The sequence below is a fragment of the Eumetopias jubatus genome, unplaced genomic scaffold, assembly GCF_037043125.1.
Source record: "Eumetopias jubatus isolate StellerSeaLion01/CBP00866 unplaced genomic scaffold, mEumJub1_p1.0 scaffold_13, whole genome shotgun sequence".
Taxonomy (NCBI): Eukaryota; Metazoa; Chordata; class Mammalia; order Carnivora; family Otariidae; genus Eumetopias; species Eumetopias jubatus.
Window position 1 is genome coordinate 41,132,257 of NW_028274819.1, and position 18,553 is coordinate 41,150,809.

The 18,553-nt window shown below is 55.6% G+C and overlaps 1 protein-coding gene across 1 annotated transcript in view; it reads right to left on the reverse strand.

The window, feature by feature from the left end:
• Window positions 1-5,775: 5,775 nt before the first annotated feature.
• OTOG (otogelin) overlaps window positions 5,776-18,553 on the reverse strand; it is an 87,796-nt gene continuing 75,018 nt past the window's right edge. The window contains exons 45-57 of the mRNA XM_028116769.2: window positions 18,162-18,374; window positions 17,468-17,572; window positions 17,184-17,291; window positions 16,654-16,755; window positions 13,404-13,502; window positions 12,264-12,304; window positions 11,172-11,247; window positions 10,894-11,072; window positions 10,021-10,125; window positions 9,714-9,833; window positions 8,490-8,535; window positions 6,061-6,140; window positions 5,776-5,976 (exon numbers count right to left, since the gene is read on the reverse strand). Of these exons, the coding sequence (XP_027972570.2) occupies window positions 5,776-5,976; window positions 6,061-6,140; window positions 8,490-8,535; window positions 9,714-9,833; window positions 10,021-10,125; window positions 10,894-11,072; window positions 11,172-11,247; window positions 12,264-12,304; window positions 13,404-13,502; window positions 16,654-16,755; window positions 17,184-17,291; window positions 17,468-17,572; window positions 18,162-18,374 (1,475 nt within the window). The remainder of the gene's footprint in view (window positions 5,977-6,060; window positions 6,141-8,489; window positions 8,536-9,713; window positions 9,834-10,020; window positions 10,126-10,893; window positions 11,073-11,171; window positions 11,248-12,263; window positions 12,305-13,403; window positions 13,503-16,653; window positions 16,756-17,183; window positions 17,292-17,467; window positions 17,573-18,161; window positions 18,375-18,553) is intronic.

An 18,553-nucleotide genomic window follows, 5' to 3' on the forward strand; every position in this document is an offset into this window, starting at 1 on the left:
GGGGAACAGGGGCAGGATGCACAGCTGGCTGGACACAGCACAGTCAAAGGCTCAGTCGTGAGCCCGAGAGCTCCTGCAGGAAGGGTGGGCTGGGGGTCCGTCGGGCCCTGTGCTCCAGGTTTTCTCCTGCTCCGGGCCCTGCTTGGGCTGAGATCTCCTGGCTCAGCCAGGCAGCTTCACACAGGGTGGCAGACTCTGCAGTTGTCCGGCCTGTTCCCATCCATGATCTCACTTGACACTCATGCCAACGCTAGCATGTAGAACCTGTCACCCCTCCTCACAGTGGGGGACTGAGGCTTGACATTTGCCAACATCCTATAACTGGTAACTGGCCAAAGAGAGACTAGAATATTCTTTCCACTGTCCTCTCTGGCCTCTGGGAGGAAGGGGCCTGGAATGGTAACCATTAGGCACCCAGCAGTCCACTTCATGCTTTTCCCAGTGAGAAGGAAAGTATGAGTGTGGATTCTGGAATGAGACAAGTATGGGCTCATGTCCTGAGTCCCCCACTCTCCAGCTGTGCAGTTGCTTAACCTCTCTGAGCCTTAGCTTCCTCCTCTGTTGTGAATGAAACGTGGGTGAAGAATGAATGAATGCAGGAGCTGGGCCTGCGTGCCCCTTCCCTGTGCAGAGCATCATGCTGCACTGGCATGTGACACCCCAGACAAGCAGAACCCAGGGCCGAGGGGGGCTGGTGACCAAAGAGAAAGAGGCTGTGGGCGGGGGGTTTGCAGCTCAAGGTTGGTCTGAAGACTAGGCCGGAGCTGCCCAGAGAGAGGGAGGGAAAGGGCATTCCAGATGAGGCAAAGGCCCCAGGCAACAGCGCAGACACAGGAATGGACGAGGTGGTGAGGGGAGCAGGGACACACTTGGGCTTTCCCTGGCTGGTGAGGACACTGGCCCAGAAGGAGGTCAGTCTTCACGGCAAGTGGGGGCTGAGGAGCAAGCCTACGGAACGGCTCAGCTCTGGAGAACGGGTTACCCACCATGCTGCCCACCTATCTCCTCCCCTTCCCTCCACCCCGGGCCGCCAGGACCTCCGGGCAAAGGGCCGGCTGGGTGTGCAGTTCCAGCTTGGGAGAGACAGCTGTGTAGGCCTCCTGCCTGCTGCAAGGGATTAACTGGCACTGCCACAGTATGTTGGGGGGCACCTGGCTCCCCGGATCTGCCCATTCCTCTCCTCTTTAACTTCTTGCTTCCCGGGCTCCTCACTTTTATGCTTAAAGGCATGTTCGTACTCAGTGTTCAGTTTCCTGCGTTAGACACTGGGGACCCACGAGGAATAAGACCTAAGGCAGGGTCCACCCAGCCAGAGGTGCCTTTATCTGTCACTGTTCCTCCTCATGCCAGCCAAGGGCCCTCTGAGACCCTGATCTGTACCCCAGCAAAACCCTTCTCTCTCCACTGGCTCCTTCCAGGATATGTGGTCAAGTCACTGCCTTCCTCAAGCCATCAAACAAATAAATCTTCCCTTGACCTCATGCCCGATCTCTCTTCTGCCTTACTCAGCCAAACTCCTTAGCGTTGTCCCCACTGTCTCCACCTCCTCACTGAGAAGACATCTTCCAGACCCAGGTCTCTTCGTCCTGGGCACACAGGAGGACTACATCTCCCAGCCTCCCTTGCAGTTAGTTGTGGCCACATACACAGTTTCTGGCCACAAGGATGAGTGAAAGAGAGCAAGCCACTTACATTCCTGTTTCCCCAACCCCTCCCTGCGTGCTCTGAGCCCTCCTGGGGCTGGCTTGGTGCAGGTGAGCATGTGCTGAAGATGGTAGTCCCTCAAGACAGAGGAGCCAGGGTCCCTGAATCGTTCTGGATGCAAGGTTCCAGCTACTCAGAAACACCTGTGTTTGTTTTTGTTGTGTTCTTTTTTATAGGAGGGAGACATAAATCTCTACCATGTTTGAGCCACAGAAAAGATCTGACTTGCTGTGCATCAAAAAAATGAGGAACTTAAGTCTCCCTTCTCCTCTACCTCATGTGGGACAGCCCAGGACAGCAAGCAGGAAGAGGGGACCTAGAGCTCTGAAAAGAGGGTTGGAAGTGGGGAAAGCTTTGCTTCAGGGAGGGAGATTTCTTTGGGCAGGATGTGGCCTTTGAACTTATACAAGTAGCATCTGACCTTCAACTTGAAATCGTTCCTGTCTGGTTCAGGGCTGTGATTGCCATCTGCCTTCCCCAAACCACCAGGAGCCCTTGTGAGGCTTCAAGGCCGTGTGGTCAGAGCCTTGGGGAGATGTAAAAGTAAGGGCCACACCAGGGCGAAGGGGCTGGCGGAGGACGCTGGCGCTGGGCAGGTGCTGACCCAGCTGTTGGAAGTGGTGAGGAAAGGGTTAAGGGGTCTGTGAGCAGGATTGGCTCTCCACTCCATGAGGGCGGTAAAATCAGCATGTCGCCTCCAATTTGCTCTGGCCTGACCTTGAACGTGAATCATTCCATCACAATGTCCTTATTGATTTCCACAGGAAGAAGATTAAGCCCAGAAAATCGGGGCGGGAACTTGAGCCCGAAGCACGGAAAATGGGATGGTTCTGGGGCTCAAAACCCCTCGTGTTTGCAAAGATGTCACAGGGGGCCTGCGGGCTGGGCACCCGCCCAGCTCAGCTACCAGCTCTCAGAGGGGCTGGGTCCTGGGTTTCTGTTTTCTTACCTGTCCGGTGTGTGGCCTGGAGGGTCCCCTCACGCTGTAAGTCATAGGAAGAGAGAGGGGATAGGGGAGATGCCATAGATACCCCTTGAGCCCTGAGTCTATTCTGGGGTGATCATCTCATCCTCCTGTACACACTGACACTCTTTGGGGCCCTCAGAAGCAAACAGGATGTTCTGGGACCAATGTTGCCATTGAACCAGCTGGCCCAAACAGCCAGGAAGGGCCCTCCTCAAGCCTGAAAACCCTTCAAGGGAATGAGACTGGTGTGTGTGTGTGTGCGTGTGTGCGTGTGTGTGTGCACGTGTGCATGTGTGGGTTTGTCCCTGCATAGGTGCATAAAGAAGTGGGTCATTTTGTGGGAACTGACACACAATTTCCTTTCTTTGTTTAACATATCCTGGAGAGCCCACTGTCAGTATATGAAACAGCTCTATAATCTTCAACGGTATTGCTGTACCAGGTAATCTAATCATTCCCTATCTGTAGGCATGTAAGTTGTTACTATTTAAAAAAAAAAACTAAGACAATGCTATAATAAACAGTCAGGCACCTGCATCCTTTTATGAATTACTTCTTTAGATGCCATATTAGTTTTCTATAGCTGCTGTGACAAATTACCACAAACTTAATGGCTTAAAGTAACGCAAATCTATTCTCTTGGAGTTCCAGAGGTCAGAAGTATTAAATCAGTTTCACTGGGTTAAAATCAAGGCGTGGGCAATCCTGTGTTCTTTCTGGAGGCTCCAGGGGAGAATCCATTCCTTGCTTCTCCCAGCTTCTAAAAGTTGCCCAAATCCTTTGGCCAGTAACCCCTTCCTCCAACCTCAAAGTGCATCATTTCAACCTCAGCATCTGTCATTCCATGTCCTTTGACTCTGACCCCCCTGCCTCCCTCTTACGAGGACCCTGGGGATTTTATTGGGCCCACTGGATAATCCAGGATCCCCTCCCCACCTCAAGAGTCTTATTCACATCTGCAGAGTCCTTTTTACTATGTCAAGTCTCCTATTCAGAGGTCCCTGGCACGAATATGTGGAAGAGTATCCTACAGCCTATCATAGCTGCCTAGAAATTCACGAGTTTCATCAAAGGGTATAGGTATTTTTGATGTGAATCACCATCTCCAAATTGTTTCAATGAACACTGATACCAACACTGCCGGTACTGGCTTCTTGAGGGCAATTGGGCAACTGATCAAGGTTTAAATTCCTCACTGTCTCCTTTCTTCTCCATAGCACAGAGCAGGGTATCCCCCTGGGTGACGATTTGCTTCTGGTTAATCTTTCACTGAGTCTACCGGGAGGAAGCTGAGGGAACAGGACTGGGAGGTTTGGCCAGAGGGGTGGGGTGGGAGGTCGGCTTCCGGGAGGAACAGGCGGGAGGGGACGCCTGGCTGGAAGGGCCGGTGAGGAGGGATGAAAAGGCGGGAGCACTATGATTCCCGTGATGGGTGTGATCACCAGAAGAGAGGCCGCCTGGGACTACACGGTGGGGGTGGGGCAGGCGCTGGGAAGCTGCCTCCAGCTGGAGCCCAGGAGGGCCAAGCCTACAGATCCGGGTCGTCAGTGACAGGCAGGAGATGAACAGTCCTCTGAAAGCCTGAGGCCACCTTTCCAAACTGAGGCTCCCCACTGGGGCGCTAGCTCCCCACCGCTTCATGTCCTCGCGCTTCCTCCCACCCCTTCCCTTGGGAGCCCGTCTCCTGTCAGCTCAGTTGCAACAAGCCGCGGACAGGTGCTGAGGCGGGGCGGGGCACAGTCCTGGGGGCAGGTGGGCCAGCAGAAGTTGGAGCGACCTTCAGGGCCGTTACATAGGTCTTCTCTTCACAGCTGAAATTCCTTCGGATTCCAAGCAGACTGGCACCCTCAGAGATGCTCCGAGGCCTGGTGTCTTTCTGTGGTTTAATAGATACAGAACCAGAATACAGGTACAAGAACAAAGAGGCTGCAGGAACAGCTGGGGACCATCCTGGCACAGGCTTCTAACCCCAACCCTAGGGACACCAGGGCGGCCCCACATCCCCAGACGTATCAGGGCAGTGCTGGGGCCTGAATAACCTCATGGCCATGCCCTTTGGACCGGCAGCACAAAGTGGCATGGGAGGTGACTTGCAGAGTGGGGTGTGAAGGGGACCCTAGCCCTGGCTTTAAGAAGGACACTCTGGTTCAGAGACAAGGCTCTGACGAAAGCTGGGAGACCTGTTGTACGTGTGTAGGGCCTGCATTTTCTACTGACAGATGGGCTCCTGCTAAACAGTCCCACAAAGCAGAGAGCTAGGAATTGGCTGAGCCGCAAAACACACTCAGGCCCCTCTAGAGACCAACTCTGCTATGTCCTTGGAGAAAAGGCACATTGCAAAGCCAGGCGCTGCCCTTCCAGGCTGAAGGTACCATGAAAAACCAAGGGCCCTTGGGGGCTCCTGCCTCCACCTCACAAGAGCCAGCTCGCCTGCCAGGAAGGCTGGCGTGGGGCGGCAGGGCGGGAGGGGGGCGCGAATGGAGCAGGCACAGGTCTGTTCTTCTAAATCCTTTCCTGAACCGCAAGGTCAACGACAGAATACCAGGGTATCCCTCTTGGGGACTCGAAGGTCACTGAACCCACTCCCCGGTTCTGGGCCTGACCTCACAGATGTTGGTGGAAGGACCTAGGAACCCACCCTCTTTGCTTCTGGGAAGTCGTCCTGCCTGAGTGTTGCAGTTAAAGCCTCCCTTCCCTTTACTGTGTCTGTGGTTCTCCCAGGGGTAGAAAGGGCCAAAAAAGAATGGGCCACCACATCCTGGCCCTGCCCGTGGTCTTGAGTCTGGCTCTGGCCCTGGCTTCCCAGGAAAGCTCTCACCCCCTCCCCCTGCAGCCAGAGTCAGGCCTAGGGCCCATTCCAGACCTCGGCCAAGGACAGAGTGGAGTTCCCTGAGCCCACAGGTGTGGCACTTTCCCGTGTATGCAGGAGCAGGAGGCAGAAGAAGAAGCCAGGATGGGCAGGTGTGGCCCTTTCTAGTCACTCTCTGTGCCTCTGCCTGTCACTCCCAGCTCTCCACACCTGCGGCGCCCCCCAGGCCCGTCGCCCCAGCACACTGGGCCAGCTGGAAGCAGAAGGTGGGGGTGGCAGAGGTGGCCCCCAGCTCTCAGGACCACTGGCAGGCACAGTCGGTGGGCTCCTGCACAGTGTAGGGCACCCAGGTGGCGTTGGTGGCACAGAAGAGCTGCACGGAGCGCCGCTGCAGACCCACCTCCCGGCAGCACTTGCAGAAGCGGGCGTAGGTGTTGATGTTATAGTTGTAGATGCTGGCGGACGGGCACCTCCCATCGCAGGACACCAGGTTCACCTGGAGGTGGGCGGGCGGGTGAGACCGACTGTGTAGCCCAGCCCGCGAAGCCCCCTCTCCCGCCGCCACGCGGGCGCCACTCACGGGGGTGTTGCTCCTGCATTCATTCTTTCGGATGGTCATACGGATGGTCACCTTCTTGCAGGAACGCCCATCCTCTTTACCTGGGTGGGGGGGGCAGCTGTGGCTGAGAAGTGCTAGCGGGGGGCGGCAGGATGCGCCAGACTGGGGCAGTTAGTGTCATGCTCGAGGGCGTCTGTACTGGTGTTAGTACCCATGCATTAGAGCCCCTCCCCAGCGAAGAGAAAGCCTTTCACTCAGTGCCCTGGAAAGATGGGGAGGTGGTGAAGGCAGGGGAGACAGGGAATGAGGTCTGCATGGCTTCAGGGGCTCTGGGCTAGGGAAGAGGAGGATTTGGAGACCAGGCAGGCTGCCTCCCCGCCCCAGGCCCAGTGTCTCTAACCCCTGTTGTTGACCCTGGTCCCGTCCCCACCCCTCTCTCAGCTTCAGCATTCCTCTCTGAGAGGGCTTCTAGGATAAAGAATCGGCAATTTCCTGAATGTATGGAAACCCCAGTCCCTAGCAGAAGCTTGCACACAGCAGGCTCACTGGGTTTCCGTATCCATCAGACAGGGCCGGGGGTTTGCCCACCTCACACAGTGGTCACAGGGATGGAAAATGATGAGCACGCCAGCTTCCTCTGCCTGGACTGCACCTCCCACAAACAAGCCACCTCAGGGCCATTCAGGCCCTCACAGACTCAAATATCTCCTCCCCAGGCCTCTCCTGCACCTTGCCTGAAACTACAACTCCCTCCCTCCACCCTATGCCCCCTCCCTGGCCCCTCCCTTGTCTTATTTCTATCCAGGGCACCATCACCAAGGCCTCAGACACACACCTGTAGTTACGCTGGGGAAAGGGAAGCTTTGGGCCTCCTTTTGAACAGCCCCTCCCTCAACTTGTTGTGAGCTCTTTTCTCATTCTAAATAAATATTCAGTTTCACACCCTGATATGGGACTTGTAGGTCTGTATTCTTTTTCTTAATGAGGCCCGCCCAAATTGTATCAAGTTTCAATCCCCATAAAACCAGATGCATCCTTTTTATTATATATTTTACTTAATATTCTGTCTCTCCCACTAAAATGTCAGCTCCATGAAGCCTTATTTATGCTGTGTCTACAGTGCCTAAAACAGCGCCTGGCATACTGATGCTCGGTAAATATTTGCCTGATGCACAGATTCGCTCTGTCACCCCAGAGTGCCTGCCAGAAATGGGGTGGAATCCTTTCTTCTGGTCTCTGGGCCTCACCACAGTGGGTTTCCCACCATACCCGCTGGAGGACTCCTCGCCGGAGCTAAGTTCACATTTTCCTCCCCCTCTGCTTCTAGGAGGCAAGAGGCCCAAGGGCTGTCCTGGCTATGGCCCTTGGGGTCCTGGACCGAGACCAGCTGAGTTACCAGTGGGAGCAAAGCGGTGGCAGCATTGGGCATTGATGTGCTCTGGGAGAGTGGGCACCGCTGAAGCATTCCCACGCAAGCCCAGGGGGTGAGGCTCACTATCCAGCATGCACTTTTGGCCGAAAGGCCTTTGCCAGAGGCAGGGAGCGGGGGCCCCTCCCCCCCACCCCAAGCTGGGGCCACCTAGCAGAAGGGACATTGTTGGGAACAGCAACGCGGCTGCATGCCTACAGTCCTGGGGGCTTCCGAGAGGAGTACCTGGGTGGCAGTGGACACTAACCCGTGGAGGAGAGGCGGGGCTAACGGGGACCACAGGAAACGGGGTCCCCAGGAAACCTGGGGAGAGGGACATGGGTCGCAGGTCACAAGGGAGCACATGGACTATTCAGGAAACATGAATTTGGGGTCAGAGATCAGCCCATGAGGCACTGAGCCCAGCTTTCCTGCAGAAAATGTGAGGCGGACATAAAAGGGTCCCAAATTCTACATCCCTCCCAGGCCAGTCTGAGGACCCTAGGGCGAGGCAAGGCCTGTAGGCAAGGGTCCTAAAGCCGACTGGAACATGCATGCAGATGTGGTTGGGGCTGCAGGTTCCAGGGGCCAGGCGTGAGGACGGATGCACAGAACTCTCACTCAGACTGAGTCAGGGACCCTGTGGGCCTGAGTCCCACCCAGGAGGCACCTCCAAGACAGGGGTCCCGACCATAGGGAGAATTCACTTGGGGGACTTCTGGGCTAGGGGTCTTGGCAGGGGCAGGAGGAGGGAGAGTAGCTGGTGAGTTACTGACCTCCTGGACGTCCCCTGTCTCCATCAAGAAGCGGAGGCCTTTTGTTGGGATAGGAACATGAGCATGGTCTCTGCCCATCTGCATATCTCTGCCGGTGCCATGAGCCCCATGGTAGGGGCGTTATCCCTTCATCTAATAACCCCTGAAGAACCACCACTGGAGGTGCCAGGCCAGGAACCTGGCCCTCTGAGCCCTGACACGATACCCTGTCCCCCAACCAGAAGCGTGTCCCCCTTCACCCCTGGGCCTCCACCGTGCTCACTCACATGTCCTGCAGCATCCTTCTAAGGAAGGTACCACTGAGCCCCCAACCTAGAGGGAGAGGAGAGGAGGTGAGTGGGAGAGCCCATCCCAGCCAGGAGCCAAGATCCCAGCAAGGGGCAGCAAGAGTGCAAGAGTGACTCCTTTTCTCCCGTGATGCCCTGGGAGAGGAGCGCCAGGCCTTGCCATCCATCAGGCCCCGGCCAGAGGGAGAAGGGGCCCCTGGGCTGGCCATGGGAGAGCCACGAGAGCTAAGCTGGCTGGTTGGGACACCGGCACGAAGGCGGCCTGTGGCCCCAGTAAGACTGCAGGCTGGATAAGATGGTGTGGGCCCCCCATCCTTCCAGTGGCAGCTTCCCTCATGCCCCACCCTGTTCTCTCATTAGTGCTTCCTGCACAGAGGGTCGGGGAGGGGAGGGGTGCTGGGGATGGGTCAGCCCTGGATAAGTCACCCCTTTCCTCTGGGCTTAGTTTTCCCACCTTGAAAATGGGGGTGATTATCCCTTACAGCCCTCCTCCTCTTTTATGAAATGGATAAAACAATGATGTGACAAATTTTTTGTCAATAAGTGTGTGTATATGCATGTGATTTTATGAGCATATACGTGTGTGTGTACACGTGAGATTTTGTGTTGTGAGTGTGTGAGTGTGACTGGGAATGTGCGTATTTGTTTTCTGGGTAAGATCAGAAATCTTTCAATGTCCAGTATTAATCTCAGGCACTTCAATAATGCAACAATAACCCAACCCTCCAGATATCCTTGCCTGTGAGGTCTGCCCATAGTGACAGCTGTCCCTGCTGGTGCTGGTTTGGTTAGTGACAGTGCCGGTAGACCATCCCAGGCCTGAACTGGGCATCGGTGTGCTGTGTGTGGTGTGTGTGCCCTGGTGTGTGACGGTGCGTGGTGTGTGCTCTGGCAGGCCGAGGTGTTAACGGCCCCGTGCGGTGTGTGGTGTGTGTGAGGGACTGACTGTCCATTTGGTGTGCATGTGAGGACGTATGTCTATGCACATACGTGCGCAGCCATGTGATGTGTGAGGACGTGCAGAGTGATGTGGTCAGAGCAGGACTACATGGAGAGATGTGGAGCTGGGGTGGCAGGGCACGTATGGACTCCAGGGAACCCCTCCTCCCTCATCTCTGCACGCCGGACCCACGCCCCCTGCCAGTAAGGCGGCCGATATCCCTGGCTTCAGGCCATGCCGTGGGGGGTGGGGCTGGCACTGACCTTGGCGCACTCGGTCTCGTTGAGCGGGGGGCAGCTGATGGGTGAGCGGACGAGCACGGCGCCCAGGGGCGTGCTGCTGCAGTGATGGCGGGCACAGTCTGCGATCCAGGACGCCCCAGGCTAGAGAGCACAGAGGTGGGCGAGGGGGACTCGTGGCCAGATGGCCCGAGGGAACTGATAGGGCACGGCTCCGAACACGGGTGCAGCCCAGGACCCGGCACTGCCAGGGGCCCTGTCTGCGCCTCGCCCTGCGTCCTGGCTGCCCCCCAGCATGCCTCCCCGGGTGGGTAGCTAGGGGGCTGCCTACCAAGAACAGGGAAGTGGTGCCGTTGGGGAAAGTGAAGAGGCAGGACACGTTCCTGCAGGAGCCACAGCAGGCCGCCAGGTCCCGTGGGTGCTCGTACTCCTGGTTCTGCAGGACAGGGCAGGACGAGAGAGGCCTCAGCCATGTGCCCACCTCCATCCTCCTGCCTTTCCTACTGTCTGAGGTCCCTGAGCCCAAAGCCCAGAGAAGGCCCCCCCTCTCAGAAAGGGAGCTCCCAGCCTCTCATCTCAGGCAGGAAGGTCAACCTTACTTCTCCCTTAAGCCTCCTCCACAGCAATTCCTAGGCCCAACCCCCGTGGACGAAGAACATTTCCACCCCTTTCAGAGGTAGCGTTGCTGGTGATTAAGGGTGCTCGTTCTGGTTGTACATAGACCTCAGTTTGAGGCCCAGTCCCTGTGGGAATTTGGACAAATGACTGGACCTCCCTAAGCCTCAGCTTTCTCATTTGACAAATGGGAATAATTCTACCCCCTACCCTCATTAGCTTTTACTAGAAGCCAGTCACTCTCTTAGATGCTGGGCATGCAGAAGTGCTCAACAAAGGGTAGCAACACAAACACACACACAGAGCAACAACGAGTGTGCCAGTCATAAGTAGGTGCCTCATCAGTATGTGTTCTCTCCGTGAGACACCCGCCCTGGCCAGACCCACACTCTTGCTGTTCCCCTCCTGGCCTCTCCCAACCCAGCCGCAGCTTAGCGCCTTCCACAGGGGTCTCTGAAGGGCCCCTCCCCCCAGGCCTACTCTTCAGACATGTATAGAAAGCTTGAGGCTCCTCTGACTCCTGGATCACCCAGGGTCCCCCAGGACAGCCCCCCTGACCCTGGCCACCCCTCTCCCGCCCCGCACCTACCACCTCACAGCGGACGTCACACAGGACAGAGGTGGTGTTGATTTGGTAGAAGCTGGTGATAGGGTCGAGCACGTGAGTGCAGCGCGAGGTGTGGCACACGCCATCTGTCGAGAGCTCTACCACGGTCTGGCCCGGCAGCATCACCCCCAGCTCGCGGCTCAGGCACACGGGGGCCTTGGCTGCACGGGCGAGCCGAATGGCCACAGTCACCGAGAGAGCCCGGCAGCCACATCCGGCCCAGCCTGGCTCTACCCCATGGGCTTCCCTTCCCCACTCACCACACTCGTATTTGGCGCAACCGCACACATTCTCCACGCTGTGCAAGAATTCCTCGTCCAGCTGGGACTTCTCCCACTGGGTGGGGCAGAGGCAATGAGCACCCCAGGGTGCAGAAGCCCAGCCCCGCCCTTGGGAGCAGGCTGCCCCCCGCCCCAGGGCCCTTGCCTTTGTCAGTCGCCTCCTTGCAGTGGGAGGGCAGGGGGCTGGCCAGGCCTGGGGGCCCTGGAGGCCCGGGCAGCTCAGTCACTCCCCAGCCAAGAGAGAAATGCGTGGCTTCCCCACTGAGGATCACTCCCCAGCGTCCTCTCCCAGGACCTAAGGGCTCTCCTTTCGCCCCAAGCACTCACTGGCCACCTCAACAAGGGACCATTGCATGGCTGCCAACCAAGAACCCTACATGGCTTATATCATTTGCCCGCCTCCTTCACCAGTTGAAGGGAGAAGAGGAAGGATGGGAGGGGGAGAAAAGGAGGAAATGTGTGCTGGGGGAGAGGGGGTGAGGACAATATATGTAATCCAGAAAATGATGAAAAAACTTTTTAACATAACTTCACATTTCTTAAAGTATTTTCCCTTCCCTCAGGGCCGTGCAGCCTGGTGGTGAAGGGCATGGCCTCTGGAGTCAGATTTCCTGGGTTCTAATCCTGACTGTGATTTACTAGCTTCATGACCTCAACCTTAGTTTCCTTGTTTGTATAACTGAGATCATCATGGAATCAACCTCATTGGGCTGTCATGAGAATTAATTTGACAACAGACATAAAAGGCCTAGGAACGTTCCTGACATATAGTTAGCTCTCAGTAAACATGAGCTGCCGTTATGAGTTTCATCACCATCATCTTCATCTCCCCCCCCACCCCTACCCCCCACCCCACCCCCACCATCATCACCATCCTCGTACCTGCTCACCACAATGCTGAAGCCTGAGCATGCCCACTTTGTAAATGCCGACACTGTGCTCAGAAAGCGGAGCTTAGGACAAGGCTCTCTGCACTACATTAAAGGACTAGGGTCTCCAGGGGATGGGACAGAGTGGAAAGGAAAGGGGGAGGCAGATCACAGAAAGTGGAGAGAAGCAGGGTTTCCGTACCAGGTGGCACCGGGGTACCGGGATTGTGTCGCAGTCACACTCTGAAAAACAGGACGGGCCGGGACCCATCTCACTGGGAGACGTCCAGGTGGAAGTCTCCCTGCACCCCCAGGCCGCTCCCTCTGGCCCCTCCTCTGGCCCAGGCTCAGGCCCAGTCAGGGTGGGGGTTGGAGGGAAGAAGCCAAAATCTCAGCCTTCCTCCAGCCTCGCTGGGCATGGAGGTTGCGGCTCCCCCCTCCCCACCTCTGGTAGGGCAGGTGGGGTGCAGGGGTGGGTCCTAGTTCTAAGCTGCACTCCAGAGGCGGGTGAGGCTGAACAGGCAGACAGACCAATGGCAGGTTCCCTTTGTCATCTGGACTTCATCCTGCCTCGTCCTCCATCCTCCGGAGAGCCCTTTCTAGAGCAGATGTGGGGCCTCTTCACATGGCAGGGGTGAAACTTCTGACCATCTATCTTTCCCAAATATATATCCCAGCAAGGAGCTGCGGGGGAGCTAGCAAACCTAACAGACACACCCGCCCTAGCTTCACGGGAGGAGAGCGCAAGGTCGGAGCGGCTGTGAAAACACTCTCCTGGGTCCCTCACTCCTGTAGCAAACAGTTTTAAGCGCCTACTCTATGCCTATGCCGGAGGTTTTTCTGTGCCCTGGGGACAAAGCAATGAATAAAACAGACTAAAATCTCTGCCCTCGTGAAGTTGACATTGGAGGACTGGAAAAAAGACAAGTGAAATAAATGCAAAATATTTTCTCAACTGTTTTTAAATAACATTTTTACATAAAGTTTACTGGTGTTTATTATTGATCATGGAGGCGCCCAAAGGGGCTTGAGGTAAATTTTAACAAAGACCATGTTTACTAACAGACAGCTGCAACAAAGACTTTTTTTTTTAGATGGAAAAACCTTTTGGGAACAGGGAACTTGATTTTGTTCCTTCTTTCATCCTGGAGAGAAAAGGGTGTAGGAAAGCTAAGCCCCCAGAGATCAGATGCCAGGGGGAGGAAGGCAGTCTTGGTGATTCTGGAAGGCTAGAATGTGAGCAGGTTGACAGTGGGGGGACCCCATTCCTCCCCTGCCCCCCTCTTCGCAGGGGCCCTGGATCTTCGCCTTTGGGTAGGGCCATCCCCATCCAGGGACTCACCGCAGGACTTGTAGGGACAGCAGCGGTCTGGGCTCCATACCTCCACCAGGGCGGTGCCCACACCACACTGCGCTTGGGGACAGCGGAAGCTCTCGCACACTGTGAGCCAGGGGAGGCAGGGGACATATTAGCTGCAGATACCTTGGAGCAGAGACCCCCAGAAATGCAACATTGGCTCCTCCTTGGGTTCCCGCCCCCCACTGTCCTTAGACACCCTCCAGGACTGGAGTCCAGGGCATAAGCATGGGCTCCTGGAGTCTCCCCCTTGAACAACTTCTGGAAGCCTTAGTTCTACTCTGAGGAGGCATTAGCAATAGGACAGGGTCAAAGTCTTTAAGTCACTCAATGGGGCCTTACCTCCCCTGGATTCTGTGTCATCCTAAGAGTAGGGGTCAGAGGGGAGCCAGTGCCCAGCGCAAGCTCCCCTGCCGGGAACGGTTCCCTCTAGAGGAGAACACCATTCTGCCCACCCTGTGGAAACCATACCCTCGTGGCCCACCCTGAGTCTGCTCTGCTTCAGGGGTGCTAGACTCCAGGGCGCACCTTCTCTTTTTCCTAGTCTTCAGGCAGCCCCTCTTAGTTTGGGGTTCCTCAGTCATTCTCATTCATTGAGAGGACGAGGCAAGGAGTGAGGGACCCCTGCCCCCGGGAACAACTTTGGGGTGGGGAGGGGAGGTACGAGGGGCAGCACTGAAGGGGAGGTTTTGAAAAAGGTAAGACTTATCTGGTTTACTAAAATATATATATATATTTGCATATATATACATATATATATATATATATATATATGCATGGGTAAGGATTATCAACTGATGTCTCAAAAAATTATGAGGTGGAGGGGGAGTAGGGCCTTTGTCTAGTGTCAAAGTAATGGGTTCCCTTCTGGTTGAAGGAGGAAAAATGTAAATGCAAGATGGAGGCATCCAACAGTCACCACCCTCATCCAGGGCCCACGTTAGTCTCAGTTACAGAGTCTCCACCAGTCAGTCTGTGTCTCATGATGTGACGTACGGTGAAGCTCGTGTCTGTCGAGCCCCACGCTTGTAACTTATGTCCACCAAGTCTTAGATCTGACTTCTGGTTTACAGGAGGCACAGAGGATGGGGGGAGCCAGGTAAACAGTTCCAAGAGGAAGCAATGGATAAGTCCAGAAGGTGGAACTTTTCTGCGGGACCCCAGCCCAAACTATAATTTCGTGTCATGCAGAAAAAGGCACCTATGCTAGGTTCAAAGCTATCTAGGAGACAAAATAGGAATGTGTGGTCCTGGATTGGACAAACCAGGAAAACCCTGGATGGGGTATGATATAACTTGAAAATGTATTAACATTAACCGAAAACAGCGGGTTAAAAAAGAGCAGGTACACCTTTGTGACAACGTGGATGGACCCAGAGGGCATTATGCTAAGTCAGACAAAGACCAACACCATAAGATTTCACTTATATGTGGAGTCTGAAAAACAGAACAAATGAGCAAACAAAACAAAGAAGACTCTCAAATACAGAGAACGAACTGGTGGATGTCGGGGGGGGGGATGGGTGAAATAGGTAAAGGAGATTAAGATACAAACTTCCAGTTACAAAATAAATAAGTCACAGAGATGAAAAGTACAGCACAAGGAATATGGTCAACAATATTATAATGACACTGTGTGGTGACAGATGGTGACTACATTCATCACGATGAGCACTGAGGAATGTGTACATTTGTTGAATCACTATGTTGTACACTTGAAACTAAACATTGTATATCAATTAACTTTAATACAAACAATGAAACAAATAAAAAATTGAAAAAAGCATGTACAGTGTGAGCTTATTTTGGTTAGAAACACATTACACATACAAAGGCATGGAGAACATGTGGAAGGATATATTCTAACGTGTTGACTGTGGCACAGCTAGGAAGCAGGAAGAAAGTATTTTCACTTGCTTGCATTTACTTGGATTCTGTACCTTCTATGAGGTGTATATAGTGCTTCTATAATAAAAGCACAATGAGGATTGGGAGAAGTAGTAATATCAGTAGTCTCCCTTTATTGAGCACCTACTGTATGCCAAGGACCATCAGGCACTTCACATATATTATCTCTCGTCTTCACGAGACCCCTCAAGGTACGTATTATTAGCACCATTGGACACACGAGGAACCTTGGCTCAGAGAGTCAGTGACTTGCCCCAGGCCACACGGCTAGTAAATGGCAGAACTGGGAATGCGAAACCATGACTCGCTGGCCGTGCCTGTCCTCATTCCACATTTCCAGGCTTCCTCCTGAGAACCACAGAGAGATATGTGAACAAGAGAGGGAGGCCGAAGAGGACAGAGGAAGAGACACACAGAGAGAGGAGAGGAAGGATGCTGACCCTCTGCTCAGATCAGCTTTGTGAACGCTTGGGGACGAGTGGCGTCGGAGGCCCCAGGTGGAGCCAACTGGCGCAGTGTGGCCAGCTCATCTGGGCACGCTCCATGGAAGTCTACACTGTTCCAAAGTTGGTTTCTGACATTGAAGCCGTCAGGGTTGCCCCTGGGGTCTCCTGGCAGATAGTAGTCACCTATGCTGCTCTGTGCACTGTTCACTCACATTTTTCCTATAATCAGTGCGCAGTTTGTGTAAGTGGAGTCATCTTTAAATTCAAACAGTTTGTTAACTCTCATCCATTAGGTTTTCTTAAAGTCCCTGATGCTGGCTCTACTATGTTTAATAGGTACTATTAAGGCACTAGGTACACAGCACACACTATATTAAGGTACTATGTCCTTTAAGGATATCAGGAAGGGTCTGCTCGCAACACAAAAGAGCTTCCAAGGCTTCGAGATGCAAGGTCTTCTGGGATGCAGGCTCCATGTGCGGATGCCAGGGTAAAACAGGGCAAGAGGGGCCCTGAAGCAGGGGCCTTGGGCCAGAGAATGAGGACTGTGAATCAGTGCTAGGAGGGTTAGGGTGGCCTCAACCTAGGCCTCCCCCTGGCCCTGGGGGGCTCCGAGGGAGGGGACAGGGAACCTCTTCCTAAAGCTTCAGAGCCATCCATGTCCCAGCCTGGACCCTGCACCATCCGGCTGCCACGGCCTGGCCCAGCGTCCTCCTCCATCACGGGTTTGGCTACTCCGTGCTCACTCCCTGGGGGCTCCCTGGGGCTCCCTGCTGAACTCCCATCGGTCCCGAGGGAGGACACTGTAAAGGGGCCCCCGTGGCACATAAATGTCCCTGGAGCCCCTTGTGGTGAGGTCCCCGTGTCCAGCTGGGACTCACCACACTGGTACAGAGGGCAGCAGAACTCTGTGGTGTTCCTGTCCACGGTGAGCGCCTCTCCTTCCTGACACTCAGGGATCGGATCTGGACAGTCGCCACAGGCTGAGCAGGGGGAGAGGGGCCACGGCCATCACAGGCAGTCCCCCTCATGGGGTCTTGGTACAGAGCAGGTTGCTGGGTTGGTGGCGGGGGGGTACCTAAAACCCAGCTGTGACAGGAGCTGGACTCAAGTAGTCTTTCATGGCCTCATGGGGCCTGTCCTGGAGCAAGAATCTACATCCTCCTATCTACCTGAAGTCTTACACCGAACACACACCAGTTTCCTCCTGCTAGTAACGGATGGGGTGAAGCCCTGGTTGGTTTCCTCTTCCTCCTTCCCTTTGTTCTGAACAGGACTCTCACCCTTCTCCTGTGCCCAGTCCGCCTGGAGACCCCCACCCTTTCCTCCCAGCAGCCCCGGGAAATGGCTGAGGAAGGGGATGGCTGGGATCCAGCTGAGCATGCCGACATCTGCTGGCACGTCCACTCACCGCAGAAGTAGGAGGTACAGCACGAGTCCCCCAGGCGGCCCGCAATCAGGATCTGGTCCTGGCGGCAGCTGGGGACCAGCTCTGCCTCACACAGGGCTGGGTCACACTCTGCAGAAAAGACAGAACGTAAGTTTTGGGTGCTGGGAGCAGACCCTGTCTGGCCATGCCTGAGCCCCGACGCCGGCTCTGCCCCGATCCCCAGCCAGAACCCAGTCCCCAGAGCTCTCCTCCCCCAGCAGCAGGACTCCCCCTCCCCCTGTGCTCCCCTCCTCAGGACCTCTCACCACAGCTGTAGCTGGGGCAGCAGGAGTCCTCCTGGAAGTGGGTGAGGAGTCGGTGGCCTGGGCGGCAGGTAGGGGCGAGTCCCTCACACAGAGTCTGGTTACACACTGGGCCAGGGGCCACAGGGCCTGTCACCTGGAGGCTGGGACTCCCCCCGCCCCCAGCCTCCAGTACTGCCCAGCACCTAGACAGCTTGTCCTCAGTTCTCCCTCCATCCCCCCCAGGACCCACGTTCCTGGAAGGGGCCTCTGAGGGTCACACAGAAGGTCCAGGGCTCAACAGAAGAGCATTAGTAGTTAATACTCCTCGAGATGGGCCACGTACCAGCAGCTGTCCTAGATCAGTATCAACTTCTAGATTCTCACAACAACCCAGAGAGTGCGGACTATGATCAACCTCATGCTACTGCAGAATCAACTAAGGCACAGAAGACGTTAAATCATCGGCTGAGGTCACGAGGCGGCAAAGCGGTGGAGGAAGAGTCATCCAGGCTGCCTGCCCTTAAGCCCTACCCACACTGCTTCATGAGGGGGGCTCCTGTCCCCTAGGCGGGGCTCTCCACGCCTCACAACACACCCCCCATAAGACCCTTTCATTTTCCCAGGCCTTGTCCTATTCATCAAGGTCAGCAGGTGGAGCTGGGGCCTTTTGACCATCTTGTGGTTGAGGTCGAGGGAAGTGAACGGTAGGACTTACCGCAAACCGTCCCCAGGCAGCAGGGATCCTCAGTGGGCAGGAGCAAGGCCACCTCCCCAAAACGTGGGCAGGCCTCAGGGCGGGGCCCTGGGCAGCCCAAGTCCACTGGGACGATGGTGTTGGGAGCCTGGCACCGGTGCCGGCAGCATCCACTGAGGGAGCTGTTCCACGTCTCCCCCAGGGCCCGAGGCACCCCCGTGCTGTCAGTGCAGGCTGCAGTTGGGGGACATGGCGGGGCACGGGGCACTGAGGCGGGTGGGGAGACCCAGACCGTCCCGGGCTTGACCCTCCCTGGGACACTGACCATCCCCAAAGCAGACCTGGAGGGAGGCAGAGGGGCCTCGGCCATGGGTGGCAGGTGGGATGAGGGGACTCTAGTGTGAGGTCAGCTT